General features: G+C 39.7%; 1 protein-coding gene across 1 annotated transcript in view; it reads left to right on the forward strand.

Annotated features, from left to right (window-relative positions):
* The first annotated feature begins 177 nt into the window (after window positions 1-177).
* The window catches only part of DSTN (destrin, actin depolymerizing factor), a 34,296-nt gene continuing 9,163 nt past the window's right edge, over window positions 178-25,310 (forward strand). The window contains exon 1 of the mRNA XM_014790066.2: window positions 178-340. Coding sequence (XP_014645552.2) covers window positions 338-340 — 3 coding nt within the window. The 5' untranslated portion in view covers window positions 178-337. The remainder of the gene's footprint in view (window positions 341-25,310) is intronic.

Genomic DNA, 25,310 nt, shown 5'->3' on the forward strand with positions numbered 1-25,310 from the left:
ATCCCTAGCAGATGAGGGAGGACCCACGCCCACCTCCATAGACCCGAGCTGGTGAGGCGGGACCGGGTCCCCCACTCTCCAGACGGTGAGGAGGACCCCCGCCCTCCAGTCCAGGGCGGGGCGTTGCCAGGCCGGCCGGTTGCGTAGCAACGGCGCGCAGCGCGTGACGTGCGCAGCCGTGTTTGGTCCCGAGTCGCGCGCCCGCGCGCCCGCCCCCTGATAGGCTCGCGCGCCGCGTCGCCTGCTCGCTCGGTGCCTCGGTCCCGCTGCCTTGAGCAGGACACCCCGCAGACTCGGCTCCGGCCGGCTTCCTACCCCTGCGACCGCCGCGGAGAAGATGGTGAGTGGGAGGGAGCCCGAGGCGGCCGTGGCGGCGGGGCTCCGGGGCGCCGCGGGGGTCGGGGCTGAGGGCGAGCGCCGCGCCCCCGCCCGGGGTTGGCCCCGGGCCTGCTGCAGTCGGTCTCCGGCGGGCGAGGGTCTCCCGGCTTCCGCCGCCCGCGCACGCGCCGGGCCCCGCGACCCGGGGCGGCTCCCCGGCCGCTGCGTCGCCCGCAGCTGCTGCGAGGCCGCCGCCCCGGAGCGCCGTCTCACTCTTGTTCCCGCCGAGTCTTGGTTCGACAGCCGGGGTCGGGCACCCTACCCCTGGGTGAGACCGACCGGGGTCCGCCGGCCCGGGGTGGGGAAGTCGGAATCCGCGCCGGCGTTGTTAGCTCAAACCCGGGCACGGAGGCGGTCAGGGACTCGTTCGAGTTTCGGCCTGTGAGGTCTCTCCGTCTCGATAAGGAAAATAAGGCCTTTATTGAACAACCCTAGAGGGCGGAATCATCACTAGGAGAGTGACCCAGGCATGGTTAAGAACGCGGTGGCCTTGCAGCCGCTTTGTTTGTCGTATCTGGCAATCAGCTTCCAGCAGCATTCTCGTGCTTGTCAAGCTTGGCAGTGTCTCTCTTAACCCTCGCATGCCCGATCTCACCATGTATGGTTAGAAATTTTCTTTTATCTGTAAATGGTTTGGCTCTGCTAGAATTTAGCGTGCAAGGTGTGGGCATGATGCTGGGATGCTAATAAAAGCAAATGAAAAAGCTGTTTAAAAAGTCTATTAAATTATCCAACTCATTAGAAAGTAAACATGCTCAGTAGATTCTAGGTGATGGACACCTTGCTTAATTTACTTATTTTTTTTCTGTGCACTGCAGTTCTAGTTTGCTGTAAAATAGTATTCTTAACCGGACGATCAAGTAGAACGTTTTGTCATTTTCTTTAGTTTGCACACGCTATTACCATTTTTGGTCAATGATTTGCAGGCAAAGGCTTACTAGACTTTGCTAGACTTAGTACACTGTTACTGCATCTGTCTGCCTGGAAGCAGTTGGTACCAGCTTATCTGCGTACGAAATGTTTTCATTGAATAACAGTTTTGGTTTTCTTAAGATATTTCAACTTTCATGACTGCAGACTGGCTCATTAGTGGGAAAAAAAGAGATTAACCAGTAGTTTCTTGGTGACTGAAGATACATAGTAGGAATTTGATATTCTTCAGTTTTTGGTTCTTTGGTTTAATTCTGTAAGTTACAAAGAGGATCAGCATCCTAAGAGTTTTTAACCTTTTTAAGATTATAGCTCTATATACTACTTTATACTAATAGAGTTTTAATCTAAGGGTTTTGAGTTCTCATAAATTTAAGACCATCCACTGTGATGAAAGTGCTTTGAACCAGGCTGGAGTCTGCTTTAGGGTTTTCTGGTTTGACGTTTTATTTTTTTGAGTTGCTATAATACAAACTTTATTTTCTTTTTGAAAATAGGATCAAGCATTTCCACTTTAGTTAAATGCTTAAACTTTAAAGTGTAGCTTCCATGTTTGTATACATTCAAATAAAGTGAAAGAAGAGTGTTTTATTTATTGGTTCTTGGAGAAGGAGCAGAAATAAACATTAATCAAGATGGGTGGATTCCAAATTCATTTCTAACTTGTTGGCCTTAGGGGAGTCAAGTAGACCTTATAGGCTGCTCTTGTTTGGATGCTTGCAAAGAGAGAGTCCAGAATATAGACTGACCATTTTTAAAGGTTACTCTTATATTTAGCCTTGTGAGCACAGAGCATCTCCCTTCAGTCCAGCCGTTAGAGAATATTGTGAAGATGGAAAGTTCCTTTATTATCCCAGATTTTAGCATTATACGTCTGTGTTCGAAACTTTAGATCTGTTGGCTGGATGCTTGGTTCCAGGTTTCTAAGTTTTTTTTTGTTTTTTTTTTTTTTAAGATTAAATTTTAACTGCTGATGGGTTTGTTCTACAGTAACAAAATCACTTCCTGATACTCACCAAGTCTTCTAGAAGCATTAGGAATGAAGAAATTTGAAACCAACTCAAAAGATCACCCTGGGCACTTTAAGATGAGATTTCATGTTTTCAAAGTCTCACTTTACAGTGCCAAAAAAAAGCCTATCCTCCACAGGAACCACATCTACACACTCCAAACAAAACTTTGGTGTGTGTGTACTGGGTGTGCCAGCTTCCTCGTACAAAGATTATTTACCAGCCCACCATCAAGTTCCTAGGGTCATCTGGTCAGTAGTTCTTTCTGTTGGGTATGGATTGAGACATCACACATAGACGTGCCTGCTCCTCTGGTAATCAGTGGCATACACATTTGCAGCATAGCTGTATGGCTCTCTGTGAAGCAGGAGTGTAGTCTTGCTCCTGAAACAGAGTGCAAAAGGTCTACATGATAATCTAACCCTTAACCTTACCGTAATCAGAACTCTGCTCTAACAGACTGAGCTGACTGGCTCAGACTGAATTACATATGTAGTCTACCACTTACTTGATGATTAGCAAAAACACTTTTACTTATAACAACCCAGTGGAATAGGTTGGGCGTGTGTTCTTGTGCCTGTTGAACATCAGAAAACCAGACTATAAAGGATTGACTTGCGACCTTTTCTGACTCCACATCAAGTTTTAGAATCAAGTACACAGAATAACAGATCCCTTTGTTCAAAAGAAAAGGTTAGGGCCAGCCCGGTGGCTTAGCGGTTGGGTGCGCGCTCTGCTACTGGCAGCCGGTGTTCGGATCCCGGGTGCGCACCGAGGCACCGCTTCTCCGGCCACGCTGAGGCCGCGTCCCACATACAGCAACTAGAAAGATGTGCAGCTATGACATACAGCTATCGACTGGGGCTTTGGGGGAAAAAAAAGGAGGATTGGCAATAGATGTTAGCTCAGAGCCGGTCTTCCTTAGCCAAAAGAGGAGGATTAGCACGGATGTTAGCTCAGGGCTGATCTTCCTCACAGAAAGAAAGAAAAAAGGTTAACTTTTTGCCATATTTCAGGTTCTTGAGTTACCATTACAGCTAAATATGCATCTTCTTCCTCATCCTCCTTCCCCAGAGATAACCACTCTTGTGTCAAAGACATAATGTACTAGCCAATTAAGGAGGTGATTTTTTCAGGCTGTTGCAATTGGGAGAACATTAATTAATGAGGAATGTCTCAAAAAAAAAAAGGACGGGGACCTGGGGCGTGTAAACCAGGGAGTCTGGAGGAAGCATGGGGAAGGTCTTAGCTTGCAGTAAGCAAGGGCAGGATCCTTTTGTTACATGTTTCCCAGAACACAGAACAATGGGGGTGGATTTCTTGACCATCACTGCTTTCCAGGTGACTGCATTTCTTTTATAGTCACCTGAAATTAACATATTTCATGCTCATTAATATTTCCATACTTTTTAGCTATATATGTATGCATCTGTAATAATATGTATTGCCTTGATGTATTTTTAAATTTATATAAATGTTATGCTTCATGTATCCTTTTGCAACTTTAAAAAAAGATTAAACTGGGTGAGGTTTTTTTGTGGAGGTGCATGATTTTTGGTTTTAGTTGTAGCTCTGGTTCTTTTTCTTTTTTAACGTTATAGTTTCTGTTTTATGACTGTTTAAGTTTATCCATACCCCTGCTGATGGCCATTCGGACATTTCCCCATTTTTTGCTCTTTTATCTTTTTTTTTTTCTGCTGAACTTAAACTGTTTATCTGCAATGGATGGTTTCCACGTTTTATGTTACTTCTCTAGCCCCAGTGAAGGTCTTCTTGGTATATATCTAGAAATGGAAGCCCTGGATTGGAGGGCATGTATGTATATCTTTTTACTCTACTAGTGGTGGTTCTGGTTTGCATCCCATCAGCTACATTTATGAGCCTGTTTCTCCATTTCTTTTCACCACTTGGTATTATGAGACTTAAAATCTTTACCAATTGGATGATTGTGAAATGATTTCGTATTCTTTTAATTTGCATTTCTCTGATTAGTAGTAGAGTATTTTTCATTTGTTTATTACAGCTTATGTTTTTACATGCACGCGCATCCAGTGAACCTGACATTGTGTAAATACTCATCATGTCTTCATCTAAACTTATCTGTGGAGCCATAAGTCAGTCCAGTGTTATAAGAAAATTAGCAAGAACGTTGTTTGTCAATGCCGGAACCACATACTGAGGACTAATATCCCTATCTGACACCTCTGTTCCTTTGCGTGCCTGGAGCTGCTAAGTAGCAGAAGTTCAGTGTTCACTCTTAATTCTAGCCACCTGCCCTTGCCAGGCCCTGGTAGTGTTAGAATGCAGGGTGATCTAGGATAGAGTTCCCTATTTGCCAAGGGCCATGGAGATTAACATCCTCTGCTTTATACTTATCCCTTTCTCTGTTTTTCCTGGGCAGTTCTGTCTAGCCAGAAGGTTAAAAACAAACGAGATATATGGGAAAACTCTGTGCTTTCTGTTCAGTTTTGCTGTGAACCTAAAATGTCTCTAAAAAATAAAATTTATTTAAAAAAAGGAACAAGCAAAACAACTAGGACTTTTTCGCAAATATAATTGGTTTAAATCAAAGTAGTGTTCAAATTAGTATATGGGAAGACTCCAAACATGTTTTGGTTAATGTAACTTTATATTTTCTTTCAGTAATAATTAAGATACTTTGAGATGAACACCACATTTGAAATATGAAAAACTGTGGATTTAACATATATATATGCATTGTTTTTATCTATTGCTCTAGTCTCTAAGTAACTAGGCCTAGTCTCTTTTTTGCAGTGTTGGCTATTTGCATACATAAACCACAGAGTATAATAAAGAAATAAGTAGAAGGTTGTTATTTAAGTATCTTGAGCTTCCTTTTCTTGTAGCATAATCTTCCTCTCTAGATTGTTCATGTGAAAGACATACCCAAAGATTTACACCTAACACTTCAGAAATATTTTAATCATAGTTTTTCTTCTGTCTCTGCCTCCCTGCCTTTATGTTAAAAGTGTGTTTTCACTTGGAATTGTGCTTCTAAAAGCTATATCCTGTTCATTTTTCTTGAAATTTTACATTGGGAGAAGTAGAGAAAAATAAACATCAGAATGGTTCATCTCAGTAAACTTTGACAAACTCGTTACTTAGATTCATCATGGAATCTTCTGTACACGGACCCCCTAGAGTTGAGTAGTTTTAGTCTACAGTGATTCTTAGCTCTTTAGGATAAGTCTTCCAGTAGCTGACATTGTAATGCTTATGTGCTGTTTACCCTATTTGTGATTTGCTTTGGTATGTTAAAATTGAAGAATCAATTTTTATGTAGATCTTTAAAAAGCAATTGATTTAAGTAAAAATGCAATTAAAATTCAAATTTTAATCGGTAATTGAAGGTGAGCAAAAGCTGATGTTTGACTTTTTTTTAACATGAGAGGGGAGCGTCAACTCGTGTTCTGTTGCATCAAGCATAGGATGAACACTTGAAAGCTAGAAACTTCAGTGCATACTATAACAGGAAATCTACATTTAAAACTAATTTATCATTTTGTTTTTGGGTTTGGATCACATCTAAGGAAAACTTACTCCTTTCAACATTTTTGTATAACTTTATAGGTTGTTTACTCCTGTTTGCCTTATCACAGAAAAGAAAGATGCATTTCCTACACATATTCCTATCTCGGCTTGCTTTCAGAAAATCACCAACTTGTAAATGTAATTAGTGTCTATTTTAAAATGCTTTCACATTTTTTGTTGGTGGTGGTATTTTCATGTAGTAATAGAGCTAAAACTAAAGCGCAGACCAATGCAGGTAAGACTCCTCCAACTTGCTGGAGAGCAGTCTCTTAAGTCAGTTGTTGAAGCTCTGGAGCTCTGAGGAGTTCTCAAGTCATTGAAACCTTGTTTTAAGAATGTTGTAAGTAATCTTTAGACCCGTGTTGTCGGATAGAAATAAAATACGAGTTACTTTGAAATTTTCTAGTAACTCATTAAAAAAATAAAAAGAAAAGGTGAAATTTGTTTAACCCAATATATCTGAAATATTATATCAACATTTAATCAGTATAAAAATTAAGGAGAGGGGCCGGCCCGGTGGCGCAAGCGGTTAAGTGCGCGCGCTCCGCTGCGGCGGCCCAGGGTTCGCTGGTTCGGATCCCGGGCGCGCACCGACGCACTGCTTGGCAAGCCATGCTGTGGTGGCGTCCCATATAAAGTGGAGGAAGATGGGCACAGATGTTAGCCCAGGGCCGTCTTCCTCAGCAAAAAAAGAGGAGGATTGGCGGATGTTAGCACAGGGCTGATCTCCTCACAAAAAAAAAAAAAAAAATTAAGGAGACATTTTGCATTCCTTTTTCATACAGATTGTTTGAAATCCAGTGTATATTTTACACTCACAGCATATGTCAAATGCTTAATTTTCATTGGAAATATTTGGTAATATATTTAGATATAAAATTTACAGTTGAAAAAGTAGATTCACATACCTAAGTTGCTCCAAGTCTACTTAAAAGTTTTCCAGTACAGTCATGTGCCGTAAAACAATGTCTCAGTCAGTGACTGACTGCGTATATGATGGTGGTCCTGTAAGATTAGTGCCATATAGCCTAGGTGTGTAGTAGCCTATACCATCTAGGTTTGTGAAGTACGCTCTGTGATGTTCACACAACCACAGAATTGCCTAATGATGCATTTCTCAGAATGTATCTCTGTCATTAAGCAATACATGCTTATAATGGAATTGATCATCAGTTTTAAAATTGTTAATTAAAATGGAATAGAATTGAAAATGCAGTTCCTCAGTCACACCAGCCACAATTAATGGACTCACTAAGCCACATGTGGTTAGTGGCCACCTTAATGGACCAGCCTCAGACTTTGTGGATTGGCCTATGTAATTTGTAAGGGAAGTTAGTGTAGGTACCAACACTGTGTTAATTGTCTGCATTTCTGCACATTTGTAAGAAACAATGCTAAGATCGCATATGAATTCCTTTTATGGCACTTCTTAAGATGTTTTGTGGAACTAGACTGTGGAGCTCCTTAAGATAGGGTTTGTATATTTCAGTAACAAGATGCCTCTCTCATGGTAGGCCCACAACAGATGTTATTGTATGAACATGAATGAGTGAATGAGACGGCATTCTTAATTATGGCAGGGACAGGTTCCCATGGAGATGGGTTACTTTAATTTTTATACCTTCTATTCCCACATACCTTTTTTTAATACGATGGAAATTGAGTTTTAAGTACTAAACTAATTAAATAGTACCTCCCCTTTGTATACTGCATTGCAATATAATTTGAGTCTTACAGTGAAAATCCTCTGAAATAGATAAGGCAAGTCTTATTAGAATAGTACCTTTAAAATAATTCTGGCATACAGAAACCCCTCAGTAAATGCCAGTTCTCTTTCTTTCCTTAAATGTGAAACTGAATGGTGTTTGATGCTCATTGAGATATCCTGAACCATAGAAAAGCACTTACAAATGAAGGCTCAAGAATGCCTTGGATAACTTAGGCATCTTAGATAACTTATAAGTATTTACTATGTGTCAGACATTGTGTTAGTTTATCTCATTCAACCCTTACAGCAACCCAATGAGCTAGATATTGTTATTCCTATTAAACTGTACTGAGAAGTGGTTAAGAGCATGGGCTTAAGAGTCAGGCTGCCTAGGTTTTTTGAATCTTGGCTCTACTCCTTATGACCTTAGGTGAGTTACTACTGTTCTGGGCCTCAATTTCATCATTCCTTTAAATGGGAATGATAATAATATCTACCGGCACAACAATTTGGGTGATGCGTATAACTAACTTAAACCAATGTCTGGTACATAGTAAAGTGCTTATCAGTGTTCGCTAAAATAATATTAAAAACCTTAGATCCTAGTTAAACAGTCTTTTTTCTTTATATTCTAATTGCACCAGTGCATGCTTCAGTAATTATAGATAAAATGAAAAGCGTGAGAGGAGTACATTAGAACATGTTTCCAATTGTTTTATTATTTCTTTAAACTATTATTTTACTTGGAATCATATATGATTAACTTTTTTTTTATGACAACTTTTTAATTTGATTTTTTAGGTGACTTGATTTTGTGTGTGTGTGTGTGTGTGTGTGTGTGAGGAATATCAGCTCTGAGCTAACATCCATACCAGTCCTCCTCTTTTTGCTGAGAAAGACTGGCCCTGGGCCAACATCTGTGCCCATCCTCCTCCACTTTATGCTGCCACAGCATGGCCTGACAAGCGGTGCGTCAGTGTGCGCCCGGGATCCGAACCCCGGGCCGCCAGCAGCGGAGCACGTGCGCACTTAACCACTACGCCACGGGGCGGGACTGTGACTTGATTCTTGATGTAAAATATGTTGCCTTCTACTCTTAGTTATATTTTTCCTGAAGTAATTAATGGAGACTCAAACACAGTTTTTCATTGCCCTCAAGGTTTAGAATGGCAATCATTTATTCAATAAGTAGTTGAGAAATTATTATATGCCAAGAACGATCCAGATACTGGGGATACAGTACTGAAAAACAAAGTCCTTTCCTCATGGAAGTTACATTCTAATGGGGGAGAGGGAGGGAGAGAGAGAAAACAAAAAGAAGGTGACACGATCGTGTCAGATAGTGGTACGTGGTAAGAAGGAAATAGGGTGAGCAATAGGGGGTACTAGAAGAGTTGGCTACTTGTAGCTCGATTGTTAGGGAAGGACTCTTAGGAGGTGACGTTTGAGCTAAGACTTGCATGGCAAGAAAGAGCTAGCCACGCGAAGAGCATTTCAGGCAGAAGGAGCTCTGTAAGTAAAAAGGCCTTGAGAAGAGAAAGAGCTTGACATGCCAGGTGAAAAAAGGTTTGTGTAGGTGGAATTCAGTGAAGAGGGGGGAGAGAAAGAGGAAATGGATTATAGGCAGGAGCTAGAACAGGAAGAGCCTTTAGGCCAAGGTGAGGAATTTGAAGGTTTTTCTGACGGCACCAGGAAGCCATTGGGTGTGTGGTGGTAGGGAAGTGTTAAGGTGTTACGTAGTGGAATAAGATATGACTTACCCCGGCGGCTCCTGTGTGGAGATATACAAATGGGGACAAAGACCGATTAGGAGACTATTGCTGTTATTCAGACAGTCAATGGTGAGAGCTTAGATTAGGATTGTTAGTAGTGGGATAGTGAGAAGTAATTAGATTGGTTATATATTTTGGGGATGGAGTTTATAGGACTTAGTAATAATTTGGATGTATGGCATAAGGGAAAGACAGACATCAAGGATAACCTGTATGATTTAGGCTTGAGATACTAGGTAGTTGGTGTCATTGTGCTGGAGACCTAGAAAAGAGGTTAAAATAAAATAGTTTGGCAAAAATTGAGGTTCTTAGAACTTGAGGACTAACATTGATCCAGAAGTATTACTAATCTTTAAAATACCTTAATTGCATGTCATATTATAATAATAATGTATGTTCATTGTAGAACGTTAAGAAAAATTTAGTTGTAATGGCAGTCCCAGCCAAAGTATTAGCATTTGGCGCATTTCCTTCCAGGCCATTTTAAATGTATGCCCATTCTTTCAATAAATAATTGTTAGGTGGCTTCTAGGAACTAGGTACTGTTGTAGGCTCTGGCGATTCAACGGTATACAAGACAAAGTCCATGTCCCTATGCAGTATACATTCTAATGGGGGAGACAGGTAAGAAACAAACGAATGAGATAATTGCAGATTGTAATAAGTACTATAATGGAAATAAGGGAGAAAGTAGATATCTGGAGACTACTGATATAGATTTTTCTCATACAGTTGAGTTAATCTGTAACAGTTTTATATCCTTTATTTCCCATATCCCAATGTGAAAAAGGTACCAAACTAATTCAGTTGGGGAAAGAATAGTGTCTTCAACAAATGGTGCTGGGACAACTGCGTATCCCCATGCAAAAGAATGAAGTGGAGCCCTGCTTCACACTGTGTACAAAATTTAACTCAAATTGGGTCATAGACCTAAATGTAAGAGCTAAAGCTATAAAACTCCTAGAAGAAAACATCAGCATAAATCTTTGTGAACTTGGGATAGGCACTGTTTTTTTGGCAGTTTTCTTGGCGTTTCTAGGCAATGACACCAAAAGCACAAATGACAAAAGAAAAATACATAAATTGGACTTTATTAGAATGAAAGACCTTTTTTGCATCAGACACCATCCAGAAAGTAAAAAGACAACCCACAGAATAAGAGAAAATACTTGCAAATCGTGTCTGACGAGGACCATGTATCCAGAATACATAAAGGACTTTTATAACTCAAAAATAAAAAGACAACCCAATCATATAGACAACGGCTTTGAATAGACGTTTGTCTAAAGAAGATATACAAATGGTCAATAAGCACATGAAAAGATACTCAAAATCCTTAGCTATTAGGGAAATGCAAATCAAAACCACAATGAGGGCCGACCCCGTGGCATAGCAGTTAAGTGCGCGTGCTCCGCTGCTGGCAGCCCAGGTTCGGATCCCGGGCGCGCACCAAGGCACCGCTTATCTGGCCATGCTGAGGCCATGTCCCACATACAGCAACTAGAAGGATGTGCAACTATGACGTACAACTATCTACTGGGGCTTGGGGTGGGGGGGAAGGAGGAGGATTGGCAATAGATGTTAGCTCAGAGCCGGTCTTCCTCAGCAAAAAGAGGAGGATTAGCATGGATGTTAGCTCAGGGCTGATGTTCCTCACAAAAATAAATAAATAAATAAATTATTTAAAAAAAAACCACAATGAAATACTACTTTGTACCCACTAGGATGGCTATAATAAAAAAAGACAACAGTAGCAAATGTTGGCAAGGGTGTAGAGAAGTTGAAATCCTCATATATTGCTGGTGGAAATGTGAAATAGTGCAGCCACTTGGGGAAACTGTTTGGCAGTCCTTAAGAAGTTAAACTCAGGAGTTACCATATAACCCAGCGATTTCACTCCTAGTTATATACCCAAAGGAAATGAAGACATATGTCCATATAAAAACTTGTACACAAATGTTCATAGCAGCATTATTCACAATAGCCCCAAAGTGGAAACACCCCAAGTGTGCCTCAACTGTCTATCAGTATCCAACTGATTGGATAGATAAAACAGACAGAAATTTGCCAAAAAAATACTGCCTAACCCAAGTTCACAATATTCCATACAATGGAATGTGATTTGGTAGTAAAGAGAGATGAAGTACTGATTCATGCTACAACATGAATGAACCTTGAAAACATGCTAAGTGCAAGAAGCCAGTCAAAAAAAAGACTACATATTTTATGATTCCATTTCTACAGAATATCCAGAATAGGCAGATGCATAGAGACAGGAAGTAAATTAGTGGTCGGCTAGGTCTGGGGTACATGAGAGTGGGAAAGAGTGATTGCTCGTGAGTACAGTGTTTCTTTTTGGGTTGTTCAGAATGTTCTAAAATTAGATTGTGGTGATAAAGGTACAACTTGGTGAATGTACTAAAACCCACTGAACTTACACTTTTAAGTGGGTGATTTTATGGCATATTAAATATATCTGTAAAAACTAAATTATTTAGTGGCGTATACAGTGATGATATTAAATCATCCCCCTGTTAAACTTAAATCCATTATTATTAGTAATTTTCTGTCATCTTTGCATATTAATTTTTGTCTGCTTTTGCATTATTCTTCAAAATAGAGTACTAGGTTTGCAGTCACTGAGTCAAAAAGTTTGTGTGTATATATTTCTAATTTTAAAAATACGCTCATCATAGAAAACTTGGAAAATACAGATAATTAGAGAGAAGTTAAAAATCACTTACATTCCCACTGTTAGAGAATTTCTTTTGTCTATTTTACATAGTTGAGATTACACTGTACTTAACTTTATATCCAGCTTCTTTTTTCACTTAAAGCAAATCATAAATATTTCCCCCATGTCATTTAAAACTTTCCATAAACGTGATTTTAACATCTGCATCAGAAACTGTCCTGTGGATATTCTCTAATTTCCTTTGCAGTTCCTCTGTTTTTATTTATTTGGGCTGTCTGGTTTTTAGTGTTATGCAGATGGGGAGATCAAAATTGACCATCCCGAAATATGTCTCTTTACCTTGATTATTTTCTCTGATGGACATTTGACCTCCCCCAAACTGCCTAAAGAATTTAACATAGAAGACCTGTTTCAGGAAGGAGCCAATACCATATGATGGCTGTAACATAATGTAAAATAGATGTTACAATAGGAAAGACACCAAGCCCCTCTTATCAAAAATTCTGTCTCTTCCCGGCCACATTCTCTAGGTGACCCTGAAAAGAGTTGCCAGACAAACATTTACATTTATAAGGGAAGTCTCCATTTGTAAAGGTATTTCCCTCTCTGTACTAGGAAGAGGGGGGATGACCTCATTTCTAGAAACTTATCAATGTGGAAGGTGAGACCTTAAATCTGCATAATAACCTACTCTTGTTTACTGTGCTTTTCTGGTAATCTCCCATAATGGACTCCCCCCACCACCAACATCCTCCTTTGTCTTTAGCTGAAGATAGTATTTAAGATGAGAATCTCTGCCATTTCGTTGAGAAACTCAGTTTCTCTGGTTTCTCCCATGTATACGTGTTATTAAACTTGGTATTATTTTCTCCTGCTAACTTGTCTTTTAATTATTTGGCCAGCCATAAGAACCTTAAGGGAAAAGGTGAAGGGGGATTCTCCCTCTTCCCCAACGCAGATTATTTCCCCGGAATAAATTCCTGGAAGTGGGGTTACTGGTTTAAAGGATTGAAGGGTTTGAATTATTTTAAGGATCTTGTTATAAATAACCAAATTGCTTTCTGAAAGGTATGAGTGAGTAATATGATTGCCTATGGTGGAAGATGAATCTGGGAAGGTAGGTTGGTTCAGATAATAAAGGGTCTTTTATGCTCTGTTAATGAATATGGACTTTATTTTGTAGATGCTTGGGAATTGGTGAAGATTTTTAATCTTGGGAGTGATGTGAGATTTTAAGAGTAGACGAGAAGGAATAGATTTGAAATACACATTTAGCAAGGAATTGGTAGGGCTTAGAAACTGAGTGTGACCAAGGAACAGAGGTAGGTCAGTTAACCTGACATGCTGATCATGAGATTAATCAGAGAAGCCAATGAGAAATCTTTTACCTTTAGCTTATTGTGTATTCAAAATGACAGTAGAATATTTTTTATATTGTTACTCTCTTGAAATAAAGACTAGAAATAATGTATAAATTTTTTTCATTCAGGATAATTTACGTAAAGTAATATTCACCATTTTTAGTGTAAGTTCTTCAAGTTTTGGCAAATGTATGCAGTTGCGTAACTAACACCACAATCAAAGTGTAGAATAGTTCCTTCACTCCAAAAAATGTCTGCATGTTGATCTCTTCTCCCATCTCCAGCAGCCACAGGTCTGCTTCTTGTCCCTGTAGTTTCACCCTTGCCGGTGTGTCGTGAGTGGAATTGTCTAATCATATGCTTTGAGCCTGGCTGCTTTTCATTTAGCATAAGGCACTGGTGCGTCAGCAGTCTGTTCCTTTTTTATTTTGAGTAGTGTTCCATTGCCCAGTTGAGGAATAGATTCTTTTTTATTTATTTCCTGTCTTAGTGAAGGATGAAGCAGAATATTGTAAAGATCTTTTTCTAATATTGTTAAATACTTGAAATAGTCATTCTCTCCATTTTAGATAAAACTACTAATAGATACATCTTTTTATTAAATAGTGTGCTTTTAATTTTTTCGACTGCAGAGTCAAATGGTTATTTAACAAAGGTGTAGGGCCGGCCCCGTGGCTTAGCGGTTGGGTGCGTGCGCTCCGCTGCCGGCGGCCCGGGTTCGGATCCCGGGTGCGCACTGAGGCACCACTCCTCCAGCCATGCTGAGGCCGCGTCCCACATACAGCAACTAGAAGGATGTGCAGCTATGACAGACAACTATGTACTGGGGCTTTGGGGGAAAAATAAATAAATAAAACCTTTAAAAAAAAAAAAAAAAAAAACCAAAGGTGTAGATTGCAGAAATTTTTTAAAAAATTATTTTATCGAGGTCGTAACAGATTATAACGTTGTGGAAATTTTGAAATGTGTCAGTATGTTTTATGGGATATTGATTTCTTAAAGGTCATGCTCTTTGCATATGAATTACTGTATATGTTAATGTCTCTTATCTAGCATTTATCTTGAAATTAAGTGATGCTTACATATCAGACACTTAAAAAGTATATATTCATGACTTTTAAAACAGAATACTAAGTAAAGAAGTTATATTGATCAAGTCAGCATTTATTAAGCAGATTCACACTTCTGGGTAAATGAGGAATTGTGTGTATGTGTTGGACAGAAGGGATTGATAAAGATACTAAGAGTTAAGGTGATATCTCATTGAGGTTTTGATTTGCATTTCCTTGGTGCTTACTGATGTTGAGTGCCTTTTCATGTTCCTGTTAGCTGCCTGTATATCTTCTTTGGAAAAATGTCTATTCAGATCATCTGCTCGTTTTTTAATTGGATTTTTTTTTTACTATTTAGTTGTATGAGTTCTTTATATATTTTAGATATTAATCCCTTATCAGATGTCATTTGCAAACATTTTCTCCCATTTGGTAGGTTGCCTTTTCATTTTGTTGATGGTTTCCTTTGTGGTGCAGAGGTGTTTTAGTTTGATGTATTGCCACTTGTTTTTGCTTTTGGTGTCAAACTCAAAAAATCATCACTAAGATTTATGTCAAGGAGCTTACTGCCTGTGTTTTCTTCTAGGAGTTTTATGGTTTCAGGTCTTAACGTTCAAGTCTTTAATCCATTTTAAGTTAATTTCTGTGTATAGTGTAAGATAGCGGTCCGTTTTCATTCTTTGGCATGTGGCTGTCCAGTTTTCCCAACACCATTTGTTGAACAGACTGTCCTTTCCACATTGTACGTTCTTGGCTTCTTTATTGTAAATTAATTGACCATTTTTGCATTAGAATGGCTATTATGAAAAAGACAAGAAATAAATGTTGGTGAGGATGTGGAGAAAAGGGAACCCTGTGCACTGTTGGTGGGAAAATGGTGCAGCCGCTGTGGAAAACAGTAAGGAGGTTCCTCAAAAAATTAAAAATAGAACTACCATATGATCCAGCAGCTCCACTTCTGGGTATTTATCTGAAGGAAACAAAAACACTCGAGAAGATATATGTACCCCCATGTTCCTTGCAATATTTATAATAGCTAGGACATGGAAGCAATGTAAGTGTCCATGGATGGATGAATGGATAAAGAAAATGTGGCATATATATATACACTAATGGAATGTTATTCATTCGTAAAAAGGAAGGAAAATTTGCCATTTGTGACAACATGGACCCTGAGGGCATTATGCTAAGTGAAATAAGTCAGACAGAGAAAGACAAATACTGTATGATCTCACTCATATGTGGAATCTAAAAAACCAAACCAAAAAATCACCCCCAACTCATAGATACAGAGAACAGATTAGTGGTTGCCAGAGGCGGGGAGTGGAGGATGGGTGAAATGGATGAAGGGGGTCAAAAGGTACAAACTCCAGTTATAAAATAAATAAATCATGGAGATGTAATGTACAAAATGGTGACTATAGTTAAGAATACTGTATATTTGAAAGTTGCTAGGAGAGTAAATCTAAAAAGTTCTCATCAAAAAAAATTGTGTGGTGATGGTTGTTAACTAGACTTATTGTGGTGATCATTTCAGAATATATACAAATACTGAATCATTATGTTGTACACCTGAAACTAATATAATGTTGTATGTCAATTATAGCTTAAAAAAAAAGTCTTTCAGTTTTATCATCATGAGGAGGATGTTCATGTTTGTGTGATGTGATATGCAGTGAGTTGTCACTGAAAATCAAATAGTGTAAAATTTTTCCATCTTTACAAGTTTTTTCTTGTCAGTCAGTTATGAGGAGTCTAAAAAACAAAGTAGAAACATTATAAATTTATGCAAACAGTATTTCAGAGGAGTGAAGTTCTATACCTTTAGGAAAAGAGAATAATAGAAGATCTCATCAGGACCAAAATATTCCAAAGGAGATCAATAAAAATTGCGTAGAAGCTTTTTTGCTTTGTTTTTTTCTGAAAACCCTAAAGTTTTGAGATGGAAGATTTTCCTTGGTGTAAACTGAAGAATTGTACCATAAAGAATGGGAAAAAAATATCTTAAAGGCAGCAGTACATTTCTTACAAATTTTAAGGGATAATCATTTTCAAAGCCTGATTAAAAAGTAGATGATAGTTCCTAGGTAGACTAGGGTTGAAAAAAAAAGTTCTTGCACTTAAGGAGCACAGTCTAATGAGAGAATCAGACAGCCAATAGACAGTTAATTACAGTAATAGATAGAAATAATTGTATTCTGTGTTAGCACATAGAAGGATCTCATAACTTATATCAGAGGTGGGGATAGAGGGGCCAAGTAAGAGTTGCCCTCCCAGAGGAGGTGATGTCTGAGCTGAGCCCTGAAGGACTTAACGAGGTGCAGAGGAGGAAGGTAAAGCACCGCAAGAGAACATGGTATATTCAGGGAATCACAGAGAGTTGTACATGACTGAATTCCATGACAGGAGTTAAGCAGTGCGTGATAGGGAGAAGTGGGAAGGGAGGCTGGAGAGAGAGGGCGTAAGGAGCTTGATATGGCATGGATTTTATCCTGAAGGAAATTGGAAACTCGAAAGAAAACAGTAAAGGCGTAGGAGTATTTGCCAGTGTGCTTACTATCCCTAGTTGCTAGGGTTTTTTTCCTTCCCATTTTTCTGTCTAGTTTTTTTTGGGAGGAGGAGAAGTAGGGGGGAGTATTATTTTCTCTATTAGGCTTTTATAAAACCCCTTATTATACCACTATTCCTATCCTCCCTTTCTGACTTCCTGCCTCCCAGTGGGGTGGGAAATCTGTTAACAAACCGGTTAGGATTGTCTATAATATAAGCTTGCATACAATCTGAATATAGTAGATTATTTTTGGGAGCTGGGCTTTGTTATATCTAATCCACTTTGGCTGTTGAGATCATTTTTCTGTAAGGTTTTTTTTTTCTTTTGATAGGAGTGTAGGTAGTGTTTCTTAGAGTTTAGGTTATTAAGTGAATTTTTTCCCCACTAAATAAAGTGTAACCATAAAATATATAGGTAGTAGAGTTGTATTTGGTCTCCATAGGCTATCTCAAGGACGTTCTCTGTACTTTGCTATGAGGTGAATGGAGGGAGGACTTTATAATTGGAGATTGGTTGTAAATTCAACCCTGTTTAGTCACCCTGCTTTTGGGGAATGAACCATTGTGTTGAGGCAGAGTTAACTTGGAACATTTTCTGGATCACTGATAGCCTATGTAGTGACTTTGTGCAAATTACAGAATAGTGCTCCTTCTGGGTGACCTCAGGAGACAAGCAGATGACACTCCATCAAACGGTTGAAGCCCTGCAGCCACATCCCTTGGCTGGTGGAACATGAACTTGATTTTGGCTCTGTCTTGCCCCACTGGCCAGGCACCCTTAAGCAAGGCACAATCCATCAAACTGTACTCAGCAGCTCTGGACATTTTGAACTTATTAAGGGATTGGTGATTTGCTGTATGCTTGCTTGACTGATACACGGAGCAGGGACAAATTTTTAGGACAAAACCTATTAGCTCACCCCATAGGCCCCAGTTTTCATCCTTGTGGATTTTGACTTATGGCTGTAGGTGATAGGTATGCTTAGGAGAATGGTAAAAGGTAGTGTAACTGAATCTTAACTGTTAGACCACTGTTACCATCCTGTCATCCTTTTTGCTTTTGCATGTCTCTGCTACTCTACCATTTAATAGTCATGGGAAGAAAGAAAGATAGACGTCAAATGTCAATATGGTTTTTTAATTTGTAGTTCTGGTCCTTAGAGAACAGATAGAAATTACTGTTTCAAATATAAGTTTTAAGCTGTCTGGATTTTTTTTATCTATAGCCTTCTGTTACCCAAAGGCTTCATTTAAAATTGACCACATTGGTAACTAAAAGGAGTTGAAGAAGCTCTAATCAGGTTTTGTGGTAAATAATAATGTAAGTCTTCGTTTACTGAATGATACCATTGCCAGGTACTGTAGTTAGGTTAAATGTTAAATGTTCCAAATTCTATCCATGAGAAGGAGAACACAGCAAATTAAAAAATTCAGTATCTGACTTGGTCAATTTATTTTAAAAACGTATTCCCAATTAATTATAAAATTCATCTGGAATAGCCCTGTGTAATATTACATAAAATAATCTTTATTGCTATTATATAAACCTTGTATATCAAATTCATTATTTCAGGGCGGGCCCCGTGGCGTAGCGGTTAAGTGCGTGTGCTCCGCTGCTGGCGGCCCAGGTTCGGATCCTGGGCACGCACTGATGCACTGCTTGTCAGGCCATGCTGTGGGGGTGTCCTATATAAAGTGGAGGAAGATGGGCACAGATGTTAGCCCAGGGCCAGTCTTCCTCAGCAAAAAGAGGAGGATTGGCATGGATCTTCCTCACAAAAACAAAACAAAACAACAACAACAAAAATTCATTATTTCAATTCTCTCCCAATATCCAGGGGTTTTTTTTCCTCAAGGAGTAAAAGAACTGTTTGTTATGCCATCTGAAAGACTTAAAATCTGCTCTTAAAGTCAAGCCTTCTTGTCTGAAGCTCTAGCACCGGTTTTCATTTTGGTTGTTTTGACTCTTCTAAATTAATATTCAGGATATTTCAAACAAACAGTCTATCTGAATTTCCCCCCAAGATTGCTTCCTTGCCCCCAGAAGTAGTTGACCATAATTATTGTGGTAAACTAGAATTGAAATCCTTGCCTTTGGAGGCATTATTTTGTCACTGCATATTATAGTCACTGAGGTTCCTGATGACATGAGTCCAAGGCAGAAAGCTATGCAATTTATTTTATAAATTTGTTTACCCTAAATGTACTATTTTAGTTTTGAGAGTTAATTTTATGTTAAATTATTTAAAATAAGATAAAATTAAAAATTTAGTTCCTCAATTGCATTAGCCACATTGCATGTACTCAGTAGCCACGGTGGCAGTGGCTCCCATATTGGACAGTGCAGACATAGAACATTTGCATCATTACAGAAGATTCTATTTGACAGCATGGCTCTCAGGAACAGTGGGACTAAGGATTTAGTAATTCACAGTCAGACTTCAAGGTGGTGGTGGTGGGGAGTGTCTTAGTGTTCAGTTACATATGGTCACCTATTTTCCTGTTTGCAGTATGATGACTAAGCCAGAAAGATCTGCTGTTTACCCTTTCCAGAGAATAAACTCCAGAATTCCAGGAATATGGGGGTGGTGGCAGGGTGGAGTTCAGGGGGTATCTAGGGACCTAAGTGCGTCTCAAACTAATTTCACTCATTCTTCCTTATTTGAATTTCCATATTTCTTCTGTTCTCCTTGTCCTTGTGGGTTTATGTTCTTTTTCTTTTTTTTTCAATCTCCTTTTTGTACTTTCAGTGGCGTTTTGGTAGGGAGATAAATTAGATGTACATATTCAGCCCCTCATGGTAACACAGGACCTGTGGGGAACTTAACACTTCTATGTAGAAATGTGCCTGAAGCGTGTGGCACTGGCATTCCATTTGTTGTCTCAACATTATTGCTCAGAGGCATCAGTTGTAGTGGCCAAAAGCCCAAATATTTTGTAGTCAAGTCATTTTTCTGTCCTTTTGGCCCTTGTGCAAGTCTTGGTGTAAATAAAGGAGAATTGTGAACCTGTTTTTAAACTCCCCAAGTCCTTTGATTAACAGTTATGCTGTGTGAGTTGGTAGGTTGAGAAAGGAACTAATGCCTGTTTTCTGCCAGGTGTTTGTGAATATGAAATTGTATTTGTCTGCTATGCAATATGCTTCTTAGAAATATTTCAGACTCTCAGACAAATAATTTTCAAGAATTAAAAAATTTTTTGAGGTAGGAAAATAGCTTTCATTCCTGTTTTCTCTAGTGAGGATTAGGTAAAGTGTAGTTGGTGTTAATTATGGAGCCCAAGTCAGGTATCCTACTTGAGCTAGTAGTATAGAAATAGACCATTGTTTCTGATATTTTGGATTAGGGATGGACTGCTGTAAGTCCTTACATTTAGTTTTTGGACTGGTTCCGTTGTTTACAAAAATTGAATAAAAAAACTTAACGTTCCTTTCAAAGATTACCACTCTTATGCTAGAATTGAGAAAATTGATGTTGTAAGTGTGTTCTGTCATGGCAACTTGAACATACCCAGTGTTATGTATTCTCTGTAGCATTCGCTTCCCCCTCTGTCTGTGAGTAGTAGCTTTATTTAAAGAAGCATACGCTGAGTGAATCTTGAGTACAAAGGCAGTGCCTCAGATGTATTCCTTTACTCTCTGAGTCACTGTTTTACACAAGCTCTGCCAGAGGAGGCTCAGACAGGTTTGAGACCCATTATGCTGCAGGAACAAGTTAAAAACTGGTAGTCAAGTGAGATAAAATACAGTGCAGTGATTGTTTAAAAGCAACTGTTTTGACATGGGGGTGGAGTTCTAAGAGCAACTGTTATTCTCCAGTGGTCGCTGGTACAGAACACAGAGAAACTGAAGTTGTGGGTAACATAGCTTTTTAAGGTAATCACAAAGCTCTTGTAATAGCAATCTATTTTTGCTCTCAAGATTTTCCTTCCCAACTGTGCAGCAAATTCTGGTGCTATGTTCAGAGTATCCTTTAATGGCCTTTGTTAACAACTTTGCAATTGAATATAAACAACTTTGTAAAAATAAATTTAAAATCAAAACTAAATATGACTTTGCTTTTTAAAATAAACCTTAGGTTTCTTGACAGCTGAGCAGTTAATATCTTAAAAATGTAACATTTTAGAGAAATACTGGAAAATGAGGCTGATGGGAGAGGACCTTTTCTGTTAGGTAAAGGCACAGTGTAAAGAACAAATGATTCTGTACATCACTGTTACAGCCGTTTTTGTTTTGAGATTCACCGTAATGTCTCTTTGTGATAAATCCACCGAAATTAATACAAGAATTCTTTTTTTTTAATTTATTTTTTATTTTTTTTAAAGATTTTATTTATTTTATTTTTTTCCCCCCAAAGCCCCAGTGGATAGTTGTATGTCGTAGCTGCACATCCTTCTAGTTGCTGTATGCGGGACTCGGCCTCAGGATGAACGGAGAAGTGGTGCCTCGATGCGCACCCGGGATCCGAACCCGGGCCACCAGCATCGCAGCGCGCGCACTTAACCACCAAGCCACAGGGCCGGCCCCATACAAGAATTCTTAACCATGATTGCAGATGAACTATATTTCAATATAATTGGCTTTGTAATGCTATATATTTTGTTTTATCTGAAACATCATTTTGAGAAAGGACCCATAGGCTTGACCAGGGGTCCATGGCACAGATAATGCTTTGACTTTGGGCCTATTTTTGTAAAGTGCTCTTATCACTACTGCTTCACTATAAAAACTAAACCTCTAGGCCAGGAAATAAAATAGCAGTGAGCTAAGATTTTATTATATTTTTTGAAATTTTAGAACTGCATTTTATTGGTCTTCCCCTGGAGCTTATTGGAAATGCAGAATCTCAGACTCTACCCAGATAGTCTGAATCAGAATCTGCAAAATCTGCATTTTAGCAAGATCTCCAGGTGATTCCTGTGTACTTTAAAGTTTGGTAATCACTGATCCAGTGCACTCCCCTGAATAAATAGTTGAAGGAACTGATTTGCTTCAGGGCTGTTCACTGACATGCCCAAGTTTGACACGGCTGGTTAGTGGAGAAGCTTGGCTGGAGCGGTTGCTCTCATAGTTCTGGTGCTTTAACTTCGAGTTGTCTTCTTTCAGCTTCTAGGAGGTTAATAAACTACAGTTACTCAAGGGTTGCTTTGTCTTCTTTCCATCCCACTAACTTTTACCCCAGCTTTCCAGTTCACCCCCCAGAAATATCTAAGGTAAAAGAGCTACCAGTGTCGGGCCAGGCTGTAGGAGCAGTATTCCTTGCTTTCTCAGTCTGCCCTCATGGGTTTAGTTTTAGTTTATAAAAATCATTATCAAGAATCTAGGGACCAGTTGGTTTTTTTTTTTTTTTTTTTTTGGTGAGGAAGATTGGCCCTGAGCTAATATCTGTTGCCAGTCTTCCTCTTTTTGCTTGAGGAAGGTTGTCACTGAGCTAACATCTGTGCCAATCTTCCTCTACTTTGTGTATGGGACACCACGACTGCATGGCTTGATGAGTGGTGTGTAGGTCTGCACCCGGGATCTGAACCCATGAACCCTGGGCCACCGAAGTGGAGCGTGTGAACTTAACTGCTATGCCACCCAGCTGGCCTCGAGCAACCTGTTGTTTAATCTTCCCTATCAGTGCTATTTCAAGGATATAGTAAGTAAATCAGGGTCTGACAAATTTAAGTGTATTTATTCATTACATTTGAATCTAATACACACTTTACCTGGTAGATATTTTGATTATTTTCACAGGCAAAATTTAGTATTATAATGTTACCAGTCATAAAGAATCATACTTCTCTAACATCAAAGCCTCTAAAGCCACCACAGTGGAAAGACGAGAGAATAGGAGCACTTGGCAACGTTAACCAACCTCTAGACACTGTTTCCTGACTCCTTCCTTTCCACCTTCCTTCTCCCAGCAGTGGTTGTCACGTACAACTGTTTGTGCCTATACAGCATCGGCCCCAGCCCGCCTCTTCCTACTGCTCTCACCCCTAGTGAACATCTTAACTTGCTTACTGAATTAGCCTTTAGCTGGTCACCTTACTTTTCTTTTTAAAAATATCTAGTGTCTCCAAACTCCTGAACCTGCCGTTTGTGGCCTCTTCCACTTGTACCCAATCCGTGTCTCAATTTCCTTCTCCCTTATCCTCTTCTCATAATGTATGTGCTGAGTTCTCTGTCAGGAACTGTCTTTTCATCCTTCTTTCAGTCCCCTTATTTTGGAGTGCTTTAAAGTCAGCTTACTTCACGTGTGAAACATTCCATACCTGCCTGCGTCCCTCCTCCCTCCCAGTTTAAACCCTGCCTTCTGTAAACTCCCTTCCATTGGAGTTTATCAAGGAATAATGACAGTTTTACGGAGTGTTGAAGCTTTGTATATGCTGTCTTTATCTTCTCCATTAGTCACGTAAACTTCCTTGGGGGCTCTGACTCATCTGTGATTTCCTCAGAGGAACACAATAGTGAACAAGATGGACACAGTCTTAAGGAGCTTACAGTCTTAAGGAACTTACATCCTACTTGGGGAGACAGTCATTAAATAATCTTAAAGACAGAACATTAAAACTTGGTAAGTGCTTTAGGGTAGATACATGATCTCTTGCAAGCATGTGATAGTGGTTTTGACCCAGACAACTTTTTTGCAAAGTGAGAATTGATCTGAGACCTGAAGAGTGAATTAGGCAAAGAAGGGTAGAGAAATGCTGGCTAGGCAGGGTGTACAGTATGAGCAAAGGCCCTGAGGTGAGAGGGAGCATGGCAAATACAAATGACTGAAAGAAGGCGAGAATAGTGAGACTGCAGAGCGTGTGCAGGGTAAGATAAGGCTGGAGTGGTAGACAGGGCCAGATCACACATGTTAAAGCATTGTTACTGTTTTTACCCTCAGATCAGTGGAAAGCCGTTGAAGTGTTTCAAGCACGGAGGTCAGATTTGTGTTTCAGATCCCTGGCTGCAATGTGGAGAATGACTTGGAGAGTGGAGGGGATCAGCACCGGGCATGGCCTGTCTGTTGTATTTGAACAACTGCGGTAACAAATTAAACCCCAAATCTCAGTGGCCTAACATAGTAAAGATTTATCTTTATCATGCAGAGTCCAGCGGGGTTGGGCAGCCCTCCTCTATCTTGAAGTGTGTCCACCAGGGTCGTCTTGGCAGGGGAAGACAGGGTTTGAAGATCACTTTTAAAGAGCTGGACCTGGAAATGGTTTATATCACTGTGCCCAACTCTTGCTGAGCAGAACTGTCATATGGTCCCAACTGAACTTGCAAGGAAGGCTGGAGAATGTAGTCTTCCTGTGTGCCCAGGAAGAGGAAACGGTGTGGTGCACACATATCCTGATCTCCCTCCCCTACAACAACTTGGGAGGTTATCGTAACAGTTCAGATAAGAGGCAGTGGTAGCTTGGGCTGGGAGAATGGCAGCAGAGATGGAGAGAAATGAATATCTTGGAAGAACAAAATATGAAAATCCAAAGAGCTAAGTGAGGTGAGGGAGAAGGAATTATTGAGGATGTCTCTTAGGTTTGGGGCTTGTGTAACTAGGATGGTGATGTGTACTGAGAAAGGAAGGCTGACTAGAAGGGGACTTTGGACATGCTGAGTGTCAGATCCCTTTGCCACATCCAGCTGGAGATGTTAGATAGGAAATTGGGTCTAAAGGCTGGGAACTCAGAAAAGCAGAAGTCTGAACAATGTATGAGTCATTTGGATTAGATGACTGAAACCTCGAGCTTGGATAAAGTCTGCTAGGGAGAATGCAGAGTCCTTCCTTTGCACCTGCACTGCCATCAGCATCTGCTTTCTGCCAAATTGCTCTACCTCTCTGACCGCAGCTGAATCTTTAGTGGTCCTCAGAGCCCTTTTGCTTGTCTTTAGGTGATTCTGAATCTTTATCTCATATGCCCTCAAACCCCTGCCCTACTCCTGGCTTATGTTTCATAGAGAAAATGGAGCCTTTCAAGCACAGTTTTTAGCAGTTTCTTACTTTCTCCTCTAAACTGTTACCCGTCCTCTTCCTATTTTAGAGGAAAAAATGTATATCCTTTTCTAAAACTAACTGCCCCATCGTGTCTGGTCTCTTTAGCGTTCTGACTCTTAATTATGAGTGTTTAGAGTATCCTCTGGAGCCAGATCTCCTGGGTTCAAATCTCAGTTCTACCACCAGTTTCTGAGTGACCCTGGCCAAGCTACTTAATCTTTTTATGCCTCAATTTCCCCATCTGTAAAATGCAAATAATAATAGTAGCTATCTCATAGAATTTTTGTGATTTAAAAGTGTCTGACGATAGTGAGTACTCAATATTAGTTTTG

This window comes from Ceratotherium simum, chromosome 21, assembly GCF_057802395.1.
Source record: "Ceratotherium simum simum isolate JZ-2026a chromosome 21, ASM5780239v1, whole genome shotgun sequence".
Lineage (NCBI taxonomy): Eukaryota > Metazoa > Chordata > Mammalia > Perissodactyla > Rhinocerotidae > Ceratotherium > Ceratotherium simum.